This window comes from Mesoplodon bidens, assembly GCF_964165515.1.
Source record: "Mesoplodon bidens genome assembly, chromosome: 2".
Classification (NCBI taxonomy): Eukaryota; Metazoa; Chordata; class Mammalia; order Artiodactyla; family Ziphiidae; genus Mesoplodon; species Mesoplodon bidens.
The window spans coordinates 167,994,605-168,008,754 of NC_138177.1; the positions used below are offsets into that span (position 1 = coordinate 167,994,605).

Genomic DNA, 14,150 nt, shown 5'->3' on the forward strand with positions numbered 1-14,150 from the left:
TCTGAAGACCCTATATCTAACAAGCAAATGGAGTTTGTCATTAAAAAACCTTCCCACTGGAAAAACTCCTGGCCCAAATGGCTTTACTCATAAATTCTATCAAAAAGTTAAGGAAGAAATAGTACCAATTCTACACAAACTCTTCCAGAAAATAAAAGAGAAACTCATTTTATGAATCCAGCATTACTCTGATACCAAACCCAAAGACATTACAAAAAAGAGAAAACTGCAGGCTAATATCTTTCATGAATGTGGATGCAAAAAGATCCTTGGCAAAATTTTAGTAAATTGAATTCAGAAATATACAAAATTGATAGTATATCATGATCAAGTAGAATTTATTCCAGAAATACTAGACTGTTTTAACATTTGAAAATCAATCAATATAATCCCATTAGAATACCCAAAAAGAATAATAATATGATCATTTCCATAGATGCAGAAAAAGTATTTGATAAAATTCAACACCTGTTCCTGTTAAAATCTCTGAAGAAACTAGGATTGGAAGTGATAAAATGCTTTTATAAGAAAACCTACAATTAACATTGTCATACTTAATGTTGAAAATAATTGGAGAAATATACCACGTTAATGGATCATAACACTCGACAAAGTTAAGATATTAATTCTCTCTAAATTGTTTTATAGGTTCAGTGAAATTTCAATTCAAATCCAAAGAGGTTTTTTGGTAGAAATTGACCTGCTAGCTGTATAAATTGCATGGTAATTCGAAAGAGCTTATAAGGGCTAGTACCAATGGTTCCCAGAGGGAAGTGTGTTGGGGGGGGGTGAAACGTGTGAAGGGCATCAACTGTATGGTGATGGATGGTAACTAGACCTGTGGTGGTGATCATTTTGTAGCGTACACAGGTGTCAAATTACAATTCTGTACTCCTGAAACTTATATAATAATAACTTTAAAAAGAACTAGTATAGTCAAAATAATTTTGAAAGTGAAAAACAAAGTTGCAACTACCTTGATTTCAAAACTTATAAAGCCAAGATAGTGCGCTGTTGGTATAAGGGTATACATATAGGTCAAAAGAACAGAATTCTTGGACTTTTGATGACTATGCCAAAATAATTCAATAGAGAAAAGGATATTCTTTTCAACAAATGGTGCTAGAACCATTGAATATTTAAATGCAATAAAACAAACCTGACCTATATCTCATGCCAAATATAAAACTTAATTCAGAATGAATCTTAGACCTAAGCATAATAGCTAAAAGTATAAAACTTCTAGAAGAAAACATAGAAGAAAATATTTGTGACCTTGAGTTAGGCAAAGATTTCTTAGACAAGACAAAAAAGAATCACAAACCATAAAAAAAAATCGATACAAAGAAAAAAAACAAAAAACAAACAAACAAACAAAAAATCATAATCGATAAATTCGACCTGATCAAGATGAAAACTTTTGCTTTTGAAAAGACACTGTTAAGAAAATGAAAAGGTGGGTTTCCCTGGTGGCGCAGTGGTTGAGAGTCCCCCTGCCGATGCAGGGGACACAGGTTCGTGCCCCGGTCCGGGAGGATCCCACATGCTGCGGAGCGGCTGGGCCCGTGAGCCATGGCCGCTGGGCCTGTGCGTCGGGAGCCTGTGCTCCACAATGGGAGAGGCCACAACAGTGAGAGGCCCGCGTACCGGAAAAAAAGAAAGAAAATGAAAAGGCAAGCCTCAGACTGGGAGCAGATATTTCTAAAACACATATATGATAAAGGGCTTGTATCCAGAATATATTAAGAACTTCTATAACTCAATAGTGAAATAATCCAATTGTTTAAAAAAATAGTCAAGATTTGAACAGACACTTCACCAAAGGATGTAAACAAATGGCAAATAAGTACATGAAAATATACAAATTAAAATGACAATGAGATACCACTATACAATCACTGGAATGCCTAAAATTAGTAAGACTTACCAAATGTGTTGGTGAGAATGTGTAGCAACTGGGACAAATTATTATTACTTTTTTTTCTTTTTCTTTTTTTTTTTTATTAGTTTCTGCTTTATAACAAAGTGAATCAGTCATACATATATGGGACAAATTATTGATACATGCTACCACATGGAAGAATCTCAAAAGCATTGTGCTAAGTGAAAAAAAATAGGCACAAAACAGTATATACTGTATGATTACACATATATGACATTCTAGAAAAGGCAACTATTGTGACAGAAAGAAAAGCAATGGTTTCCAGATGCCAGGGTTAGGAGGGTATTGACTGCAAAGAGACATAGGGAGCTTTGGGGTGGGGGAGGTTGGATATATTTAGATCTTAATTGTTGTGGTATTTTACACAATTGTAAACACTTGCCAAAACTTAAAAATGTACACTTTGAACCGATGAATTATATTGTATGTAACTTATCTCAGTAGAAATAAATTTATAAAATTCAAGCCTACAGGAGCTCTGTAAGCAACATCAACAGAGAACACTTACAGAGTTCCTACTACAAGCAGTGCAATGTGTTTGGGATTTGGGGTCATAGAACTTGGTAAATCTCAGCCTCTACCCACAAGATTTCTCAGTTTATCCTGCAGATACAACAGAACCCAATCAACATACTTACCAAGATTGTGAAGTGATCCTACAAATGCTGTATTTTGCTGTTTCAGGTGCTTAGAAGAACATGCAGTCAAGTTTTTCATCAAACACATGGAATATATCACAGAACTTTGCCAAGATGGGCAACTCCATGCAAAAAGACCAACACTCTGGCAAAAAATATTCCAGAAAGGCTGGCAAAGTACAGAAAGGTCTAGTGAATTTTATAACAGAGGTCTCTGGGGACGAGAGCTCCTGACATATGTGCATTTTAGTATGTAAGAGCAAATTTTAGGGGAATATAGTAAATCCTGGGTTATACCTACAAGGCCACTCTTTTTTTTTTTGCTGTACGCGGGCCTCTCACTGTTGTGGCCTCTCCCGTTGAGGAGCACAGGCTCCGGACGCACAGGCTCAGCGGCCATGGCTCACGGGCCCAGCCACTCCGCGGCATGTGGGATCCTCCCGGACGGGGGCACAAACCCATGTCCCCTGCATCAGCAGGCGGACTCTCAACCACTGCACCACCAGGGAAGCCCCAAGGCCACTCTTTTTTTTTTTTTTTTTTCTTTTTGTGGTATGCGGGCCTCTCACTGTTGTGGCCTCTCCCGTTGCGGAGCACAGGCTCCGGACGCGCAGGCCCAGCGGCCACGGCTCACGGGCCCAGCCGCTCCGCGGCATATGGGATCCTCCCAGACCGGGGCACGAACCCGTATCCCCTGCATCGGCAGGCGGACTCTCAACCACTGCGCCACCAGGGAGGCCCAAGGCCACTCTTAAGTATATCAAATAGATTGCTTTGGTCATTCTCCCACTGCCTCTAGGGTGATAATTGGGAAGAAACTATGAGAAGAAAGGATGAGGGGGAGAGAAGGAGGAAGAGATCTTACTTTATTTCCTAAAACTTAACCCAAGCCCCCATTCTGCCAGGTTGTTGGAAAGTTAAACTCCAGCCATTACTGGCACAAATGCTATTCCTCCTTATTTCAAGTTCTGGACCTTTCTCAGTGGAAAAAGGTGATGTGATGATGGGAGTCTGGGTGAGGGAGGGGAGAAGTACTCAGATCATGGGTCATCCATCCAGACAGGTGAGAGGTCCACTGTCTCAGCCCATGTATTCCTTTGGTTTTGTTAGTATGCACTAATCCGGGACTACCTCTGGGCTTGGGGAATCATTGCTGATTCCCCACTCATCCTCACTCACTCCACTGCTTTTTCTTTTAGGGGTATGACCACCTCCCTGGTGGGCCTCTAGAGTCCCTGCTGCTCTCAAACCCACAGCTGGACCTCTCTTTCTTCCTCCCATCTTTTGATTTAGTGCTCTCTCCTTTTCTTTAATACTTTAAAATTGAAGCTTAATATATATTCAGAAAACAAATCATCATTGTACAGCTTAATGAATATTCACAAAGAAACCACCACCTATGGAATCACTTCTCAGACCCCGTGATAAACAACAGCATCCCAGAAGCCCTTGTCTTGTCCCTTCCCTGGGCATTATCCCCCTTCTCTGCAAACGTAAACACTACAGCTATCCTGACTTCTAATATCATTAATTACTTTAGTCTGTTTTGAACTTTATATACGTTGGAATCCTACAATGTGAACTCTTTTCTCTCAGGCTTTTTTCTCTCAGGTTTGAGAGATTTAACTTCATGTTTCATGTATCAGTGATTAGTTCATTTTCATTGCCATAAAATGGCATAGCATTCTTTGTTCTAATATACCACAATTAGTTTATCCATTATACTATTGAAGGACATCTGGATTGTTTCCTGTTTTGAGGTACTATGACTAAAAGCTTTTATGACTCTTCTTGTTCATGTCTTTTGGGACATGTATGTATATATTCCTTGGGTCTATACCTAGGAGAATTGCTGGGTCATAGAGTGTGTTTATGATCAGCTTAGTTGATACCACTAGTTCTCCAAAGTGAGTGTGCTAATTTTACTTCCTTACAAGCAATGTAAGATCATTCCAGTTGCTCCACATCCTCACCAACATTTTTAGCTCATAAAGGTTTTAATTTGCATTGTCCTTTGATAAAAAAAAAAAAAAAAAAAAAAGATTGAGCACTTTTTCATGTGTTGGCCGACTTTTAGGATATTCTCTTTGGAGAAGTGACTGTTCCAGTTTTTTACCCATTTTTTCTATTGGGTTTTTCTTTTCTTAGGAGTTCTTGAAAACATTCTAGAAATGTATCCGTTTGTTGGCTATAGGTAAATATCTTCCCTCAGTCTGTGACTTTCCTTTACATTCTCTTAATGGTGTGCTAATGAAGAGAAGCTCTTGATTTTACTATAGGCCATTTTATCAATATTTTACCTTATAGTTAGTGTATATGTCTGTCCTATTTAAGAAATCTTTGCCTATCCCAAAATAATTTCTTCTAATAACTGTATTATTTTACCTTTCACATCTAGACCTACAATTCACTGGGAATTGTTTGTGTGCATGGTATGAAGCTGTCCAAATCTATTGTTTTCAGTGTGTATATCCAATTGCCCAGCACCATTTATTGAAAGAGCATTCTTTTTCTACTACTCCGCAGTGCTATCATTGTTGTAAATCATGTCTATGTATATGCAGGTCTGCTTCTGGATTCTTTATGCTGTTCAAATACCACCTTTAATTACTGTAACTCTATAACGAAGTTTTTTTCTTATCTAGTATAATTCCTTCAACTATGTACTATGTTTATCTTGGCTACTCTTGGCCACACTGAATTTCCATATAAATTTTAGAATCATCACATTAATGTCCTAAAAATATCTTTACTGTCATTTTGATTTAGATTGCATTGATTCTAGACATCAAGGTGGGGATAATTTACATCTTTACAATATTGAGTTCTCCAGTTCATGTGTATCCTTTCTTTTACTTAAGTCTTCTTAAATTTTTCTCAATAATGTTTTATAGTTTTCTATGCAGAAGCCTTGCATATCTTCTATATATCTATTCTAGGCATTTGATTTTTATGCTGTTGTAAATGGTACTATTTTAATTTCATTTTCTAATTGTTTGCTGCTGGCATAGAAATAAAATTAACTGATTTTTGTATATTGACATTGCTATATTCAGTTATTACCTCTAATAGGTTATCTATAGATTCTTTTGAAATTTCTCCATATACAATCTTGTCTATGAATAATGACAGCTTTATTTCCTTCCTTTCTGATCTATGTACTTTTATTTATTTTTCTTGGCCTTTATACTGGTTAGAGTTCTTCAGTACAATGTTGAACAGAAGTATGAAAGGAGTCAACCTGGTTTCGTTCTCTATCTCAAGAGAAAGCTTTCAGTATCATGTTTGGTGTAGGCTTTTGTCATAGATACCTTTTATCAGATTAAGGAAATTTGCTTCTATTTCTAGTTTGCTAGGGTTTTCTTTTAATCATAAAAGAACACTGAATTTTACAAAGTGCTTTCACCGTCTACTAAACAGACACTTCACCAAAAAAAAAACAAAAAAAAAGATAAACAGATAGCAAATAGCATATGAAGAGATGCTCAACATCATTAGTCACTAGAGATATGCAAATTAAAGTCACAATGAGATACCACTACACATCTAATGGGATGGCTGGAATTAAAAAGACTGCCCATGGGACTTCCCTGGTGGTGCAGTGGTTAAGAATCTGCCTGCCAATGCAGGGAACATGGGTTCGAGCCCTGGTCTGGGAAGATCCCACATGTCGTGGAGCAACTAAGCCCGTGCGCCACAACTACTGAGCCTGTGCTCTAGAGCCCACAAGCCACAACTATTGAGCCTATGAGCCACTACTACTGAAGCCCGTGTGCTCAGCAAAAAGAGAAGCCACTGCAATGAGAAGCCCGCACGCCGCAACGAAGAGTAGCCCCTGCTCACCGCAACTAGAGAAAGCCCGCATGCAGCAACAAAGACCCAACACAGCCAAAAAAAAAAAAAAAAAGACTGCCCATTGTTGTTGAGGATGTGAAGTAACAGTAACTCTCATACACTAATAGTGGAGATATACAAAGATAGAACAACTTTGGAGAAGGGTTTGGCAGTTTCTCAAAAATGTTAAACTATGATACAGCCATTCCTCTCCTAGGTATTTACCCAAGAGAAATGAAAACTTATGTCCATTTTAAGACTTAGGATTGAATGTTGTTAATAGCTTTACTTGAAATACTTCCAATCTAGAAACAATTCAAATTTTCATCAACAATGGATAAAAAATTGTCACATTTCTATACAATGGAATACTACTCAGCAATAAAAAACAATGAAGTATTGATACTTGAACAACATGGATGAATCTCAGAATAACTGTGCTCAGTGAAAGAAACCAGACAAAAAAGAGTACATATTGTATGATTCCATTCTGCCTCTATTGACATGATCATATAGTTTTTCTTTTTTAGTTTGTCAATATGGTGAATTACATTGATCGTCAAATGTTAACCTATCTTTGGATCACTGGGATAAACCTCATTTCGTCATGATGTATTGTCTTTTTTATGTATTGTTGAGTTTAATTTGCTAACATTTTTATAAGAATTTCTGCATGTATATTTATGAGGGTTAATGATCTATAGTGATTCCCTCTCACCTTCTGTAATGACCCTGTCTGGCTTTGGTAACATGGTAGTAACTGGCCTCATAGAATGATTTGGGAAATGTCTTTTTCTCTTCAGTTTTCTAGGATAGATTGTGTAGAATTGATAGGTGGAGTGTGCTATAAATGTCAGTTAGGTCAAGTTAGGTAATAGTATTGTTCGAGTCGTGGATGTCTATTGATCTTCTATCTACTTGCTTAAATTATTGAGGGAGGGATTTTGAAATCTCTGACAATTATTGTGGAATCTCCTATTTCTTCGTGCAGTTCTATCAGTTTTTATTTCCTGTATTTTGAATTTCTTGTTATTGAGTATATCAGTGCTTAGAATTGTTATATTCTCTTGAGGAATTGACTGCTTTATCATTATGAAATTACCTTCTTTATTGCATGTAATATTTTTTGCTCTGCAGTCTGCTTTGTCTGATATTAATACCTAGCTTTCTTTTGATAGCATAGTGTATCTTTTCCCCATACTTTTACTTTTAACCTATTCCTGGGTTTATATTGAGTATATTTCTTGTAGACATCATGTAGTTAGGTCTTTTTTTTTTATCCAATCCAACCATCTCTGTCTTGTAATTGGGATATTTAGACTATTTAAATTTAATGTGCTTATTGGTGTGTGAGTTTAAGCCTACCATCTATCTATTTGCTTTCTATTTGTCCCATCTGTTCTTTATTTACATTTTCTGGATTCTTTTGTATTGAATTTTTTTTTGTTTCTATTTTGTCTACTTTGTTGGCATTTTAGGAATAACTCTTTGCAGTGTTTTCTTTGTGGTTGCTTTAGAGCAAGGGTTGGCAAACTTTGGCCCTTGGGCCTAATCTGACCTGTGGCCTGTTTCTATAAATAAAATTTTATTGGAACATAGTTACCTCTATTTGTTTATGTGTTTATGTGTTGTCTGTGGCTCTTTCACTCTATAATGGCAGAGCTGAATGGTTTCAATAGAGACAATAGAGCCTGCAAAGCCTTCAATATTTACTATCTGGCCCTTTATAGAAAAAGTTTGCTGATCTGTACTACAGAGTTTATAATATACATCTTTAATTTTATCACATTCTACCATCAAGGGATAGTATTACACTTCACATATAGTAGAAGAACCTTACAACAGTATATTTTTATTTTTTCTTTCCTTGCCTTTGCACTGTTGCTGTCAAACGTCTTCTACATACATTATAAATGCCACAATAGTGTTATTATTTTTGCTTTAAATAGTCAATTATTTTAAAAATGATTTAAATTTTATGTTTATATCTAAATGCATCAATTTATACTCAGGGTTCTACATTTTACATTTACCTACATATTTACTAGTTCCAGAGCTCTTCATTCCTTTATGTAGATCCAGATTTCCAACCGGTATCATTTTTCTCTTGCCTGAAGGACTCCCTCTATTTCTTGTAGTTTCAGGTTACTGGTGATTAATTCTTTTAGTTTTTGTATATCTTCAAAAGTCTTTATTTTGCTTTCATCTTTGAGAGCTATTTTTACAGGGTACAGGATTCTAGGGCGATAGTTTTTCCCTTCTGGTACCTTAACAGATGTTGTTTCTGATGGTCATCTGCTGTTATTCTTATATTTGTTGCTTTGTGTGTTATGTGTCTTTTTTTCTCTGCCTGATTTTATGACTTCCTATCACTTTAAAAAGGCAATTTGATGGGGACTTCCCTGGCTGTCCAGTGGTTAGGACGCTGTGCTTCCACTGCAGGGGGCACAGGTTTGATCTCTGGTCAGGGAACTGGGATCCCCACATGCTATGTGGTGAGGCCAAAAACTTTAAAAAAATAAATTAAAAGTAAAAAAACAAAAAGCAATTTGATTATTATGTGCCTTGGTGTAGTTAAATTCCTATTTCATGTGCCTGAGTTTCACTGCCTTTCTTTGATCTGCAGGTTTATGTTTTTTTTAAATCAAATCTGGAAAATTTCAGCTACTTTTTTCTTGAAAAATTTTTTTCTATTTCCTCTCTCCCACCTCTCTTCTGTGGAACATATATTAGGTTCCTTGAAGTTTTCACAAAGCTCACTGATACTCTGTATTTTTTAGTCCTTTTTCTCTCTGTGTTTTGTTTTGAATAGTTTGTATTTCAATGTCTTCAAGTTCACTAGTCTTTTTTCTGCAGTGTCTAGTGTATTCTTAATCTCAGACTTTTTAGTTTTCATCTGTAGAAGTTTGATTTGGATCTTCTTGATATCTTCCATGTACCCACTTAATAAGTTCAATCTTTTTTCCAGCTTCTTGAACATATCAAATGCAATTATTATTGTAATAATGTAATGTTCTTGTATTCTATCATCTATATCATTTCTGAGTTGGATTTGATCGATTGTTTATTTTCTCCTCATTGTGAATTGCATTTTTCCCCTTCTTTGTATGCCCATTAATTTTTAATCAAATGCCAGTTATTTTTACCTGTTGGGTACTGTATATTTTAGTAGTCCTATGAATTCTTGTGCTTTGTTCTGGGATGCAGTTAAATTACTTGGGAAGTTTGATTTTTTCAAGTCTTGCTTTTAAGCTTTGTTAGCTGGAACCAGAGAAGCATTTAGCCTAGGGGTAATTTTACCCTATTTCTGAGGCAAAACCCTTCTGCATATTCTCCTTGTGTCCCATGAATTATGAGGTTTTCCACTCTGACTTGTGGGAACAGGAGCTATTCCTGTTCCCAGTGTTCAGGTATTGTTTACCCTAACTTCTTCAGGTGAATCTTTCCCCTTGGGGAGTTTTCTCACATGCCTGGGCTGATTGATACTCGGGAAGCTACTTGAGGGGAACCTAGTGCACGTCTCTGGAACTCTTTCTCTGTGTAGCTCTCTCTTCTCTGGTTCTCTGCACCATTCATCGGGAGTGGAAGGAAGGAAAAGGGGGAGTTCATATATCATTTATACATCACAACCCAGACATATAAAATTTTAACTTGATTTTCTATAAATGATCCCCTTCTGCTTTTTCACCCCAAGTCTGCTCAAAGCAGAAACCTAAACTTACACTTGTGTTGCACTGTGTCCTGAAGAATGAGCGCGAGCCCCACTCTGCTCTGGGGTTTCCTGACCTCTCTGTATCTTTACGGTGCTTCGCTGATCTGTGACTCTAGGCTGAGGATGAGTGAGGACTCTTGCTCTGTCCCCCTGCCTGGCTCTCTTCCAAGGCTGCTCCAAATGGTTTTGTGTCCCCTTCCTCCTTGGCAAGAACGCCTTTCCTGTCAGATCCTTCCTCTTCCCTTGATAATATGCTTCAGCTGTGTGACCAAGTCTCACTAGTTTAAGAGCTGGAGGTGCTTGGGTGCGGGGTTGCGGGGGGTGGATGGCGGGGCGGGAATCAATAAATTACTAAGAGGGTCTTTAAAAAAAATCCAGTTTCATGTTTATCTCTTGTCAAAAGGCAAGTTTCTCTTTTTATTCCGTTTAAAATAAAATGTTAACAGATAGCTCTGTATTTTGTGCATTCGTCAGTTCTGTGTTTTGTGCTATTTTTTATTCTATTTTTGTTGTTTAGGTTTTACTGCTGCGTATCCAACACAATCCTCCATTCCTTTTAAATATCAGCCTTCCAGGATTCCAGAATCAGAAAAAAAAGGATTTAATAGTCAAGCCAAGAGGTTTTACCATAAAAAGGTAATGACGTTGTCTTAGAGATGCTTTACTTTTAGTCTGGATTTTAGCCTCAGGGGACAGACACGCGAGTCTGGCTGGTGCGTCTGCCTCTGTGACCAGTAGAGGGCAGTGTCATCCAAGGAGCTGCAGCACCCTCTCCAGCTGTGCGCTCTGACTGGGCTGGAGGAATGAGCTGGAAAGATATTAAATCCAGTGGAAAACATGTCTGGACTTATGGGCCCACACTGAAACTAAACGTTTTTTAACAAGAAATGTATTTTAAAAATTACTATAAAAATCAAATATGCAAAAATCCCAGACGTATGAAGTAAAAGATAAAAATCCTTTCCTCCCCCCTCCCCCCAGCCTCACTCAAAACATGACAGGAAGAACAAGACGTTCTTCAAATAACATAAAAGGAAAAATAAACGAGTCTAATAAACGTAAAATTACCTTTGTGATGACACCCCCCTCTTTTTTAAGCTTCCTTTGACAATGTGTTAGAACTGTTCCTGCATTTCCGCCTTCCTTACCCTCTTCCCCAAATATCTGTGTCTCTTTTTCTCTTTGATCTGGAACGTTCTGCTTGGGTCCTGCCGGGTCCTCACCTAACTTCTGTAATTTCACCGGCTGAAAGCCCAGGTCTGATATTCTCCCCTCTCACCAGCAGGGGGAGGAAGCAACTCGCAGACGCAAGAGTCTTTTAACATCTTCATTCCTTTATTCGTTTAACTAGGACCTTTAGAATAACATTCTTTTGGAGGAGTCATCATGTCAGTTACCTTTTGCTGCATTCTAAAAATGTTTTTCATCCTACCCCCTCGCCAAGATGGCGAGAGGGGATGGGGAGATCTGGGTCCTGAACGCAGGTGAGTCCTCGGCAAGCCCTGTGCCCCTTGGCCTGTTTCCTCCTTTGTAAACAAGAGCGCTGAGCTAGAGAATGTTTAAGTTCCCTCCACTTCTGATATTTTAGGATTCCAAGAAAGCAAGTAGTAAAGAATATAGTGTGTGTGTACACAAACACATATATTTTTAATTACTTGCAGTTTTTCTCCAACGGTGATAAATAAGCTATCCGCTCAGGAGTTTCCTCTCTATGTTTTTTTTTTTTTTTTTTGCGGTACGCGGGCCTCTCACTGTTGTGGCCTCTCCCGTTGCGGAGCACAGGCTCCGGACGCACAGGCCCAGCGGCCATGGCTCACGGGCCCAGCCGCTCCGCGGCATATGGGACCTTCCCGGACCGGGGCACGAACCCGTGTCCCCTGCATCGGCAGACGGACTCTCAACCACTGCTCCATCAGGGAAGCCCTCCTCTCTATGTTTTAACTGTCCATCTGTCTCTCTGTCTCTTTTTTGTCTGGTTTTCCATTTGTCAATTTACCGATAATATACTGTCCATCTCTCAGATATCTGCAGCCAATCTCCAATAAAAATAATGACAGCCACCATTTACCGATCCCTACTATGCGTGAAACCAGTTTTAGACCATATTTCTAATCCTCTGAACAATGCTAAGAGGAAGGGTTTATACCTTAATTTAACAGAAGAGGAAACCCGGGCTTAGGGAAGTTAAATGACTGACCCACCCGAGGTCTCACAATGCAGGGTTTGACACATAAGAGGCCCCACATGAATATCGGCTGAATCAACGTTGAAAGAATTAGACCTCAAACCCAGACCCAGCTCACTCCTAAGCCTCATGCTCTGTCCACACATGGCACCACACCTCCCTCTGTGGCCCACAAAGCCATCAAGTCCATCTGTGAAAGTCAGCGAGTGAGTTTCTGAAAATGCTTCCGCCAAACAGACCAAGCTCAAGATAGGGGAAGATGTCGTGTGCGTAGGCCCCATTCTACATGATCATGTTCTGAAGACTTAAATCCAGAAACTGAATGGTCTGGCTTTTAAAGTTTGCATTTTAAATGACTATTACTTTTCAGAAATTTTTCTGCTGAAGGAACCAAGGTGGCAGCCAGCCAGAGCTATAGGCAGCATCCGATAAAGAGAGAAATAGCTCAGAAATTTGATTAGTACTTTTCAAACGTGGTTGTGTTGGTCTGACAATGTGAAAACGTTCATCTAAGCATTTGAAAGCACTTTGTAAATAAGTATGGAATTTTTTAGAAAGGGCATGGGATCCATAAACCCTGTCCCCTGGGTTTTGCTCTGTTACTAGCTGACTGGGTTTAGACTAATCGCTTGACTTTTCCGGGCTTCAGTTTCCTCATTTGAAATGTACAGTTTGGATTATTATACTTTTTTAGGTTCTTCAAGCTATAAAAACAGGAAGAAAATGTCTTATTGCCAGCTCATTATTTTCATTTTTCCTGAGAGGGATGGGCATTGAGAAGTTAAGAATTCTGTTTAACATCACCCAATAATTTAGTGAGGCAATACAAATTAAAAGCAGATTTTAAAACTCTGGTGTCTCACCACCCTTCTTATGACATTAATCGTACACACCCTGTGCCTCATCTCATGACTTGATTGTGTCCTCACATTCATTCTGTGACACATCTAGCACACCTTTTTTTTTTTTTTTTTTTTTTTTTTTGCGGTACGCGGGCCTCTCACTGTTGTGGCCTCTCCCGTTGCAGAGCACAGGCTCCAGACGCGCAGGCTCAGCGGCCATGGCTCATGGGCCCAGCCGCTCCGCGGCATGTGGGATCTTCCCGGACCGGGGCACGAACCCATGTCCCCTGTATCGGCAGGCGGACTCTCAACCACTGCGCCACCAGGGAAGCCCCTAGCACACCTTTAACACAGAGAATCAGTGCCCTCTGAAATGTGCTCTTACCTTATCAGTCTGACTTTGGAGAGAAACTTCAGGGCCTCTTTGCCCAGCTCACATCCCCCATGAGAATCTGACTGCTGTGTACGAGGAATCCTTCACTGAGCTCGGTGTCCAGACTGGCAATTTTGGCTGCTAGAAATGAAGTCTGCTTCCCTGAATATTTTACAGTTATTTACAGATGTGCTGCTGACACTGGGGGCATGAAGAGACATGCCTAATCTGGGACAGAGCATAGCCCAGCCACCCGAGAGACACTTTCCTCCCCCACCTCCCGATTCTGTCCCCATGCCACCCTGGATTGTGGTCACTATTTCCCAAGCTGTGTAACGCTAAGGACACTCCCTTAAAGTCTTTGCACCTCTGTTTCCTCATCTTAAAAATAAGGATGTTATAATAGGTAGGCCCTTGCCAGGGATTACTATTCCATGATCCTAAACCTGATTAATCCCTTCCAGGCACACATGAAGGGATACTGGTAGGATACAGACACCCTTTCCTCTAGATGCACAATTTTAAAATACTTGTTAATTTCAGACATAGCCTGACAGCAAATCCACCCTCCCCAGTGGTAAGCAGGACAGTGTTTAATTTGTGGTGAAATTGTACAAAGTTAAT

The 14,150-nt window shown here is 39.0% G+C and overlaps 1 protein-coding gene across 1 annotated transcript in view; it reads left to right on the forward strand.

Annotated features, from left to right (window-relative positions):
• The window catches only part of STPG1 (sperm tail PG-rich repeat containing 1), a 52,370-nt gene that overhangs the window by 7,724 nt on the left and 30,496 nt on the right, over positions 1-14,150 (forward strand). The window contains exons 3-4 of the mRNA XM_081225636.1: positions 2,627-2,767; positions 10,644-10,762. Of these exons, the coding sequence (XP_081081762.1) occupies positions 2,641-2,767; positions 10,644-10,762 (246 nt within the window). The 5' untranslated portion in view covers positions 2,627-2,640. The remainder of the gene's footprint in view (positions 1-2,626; positions 2,768-10,643; positions 10,763-14,150) is intronic.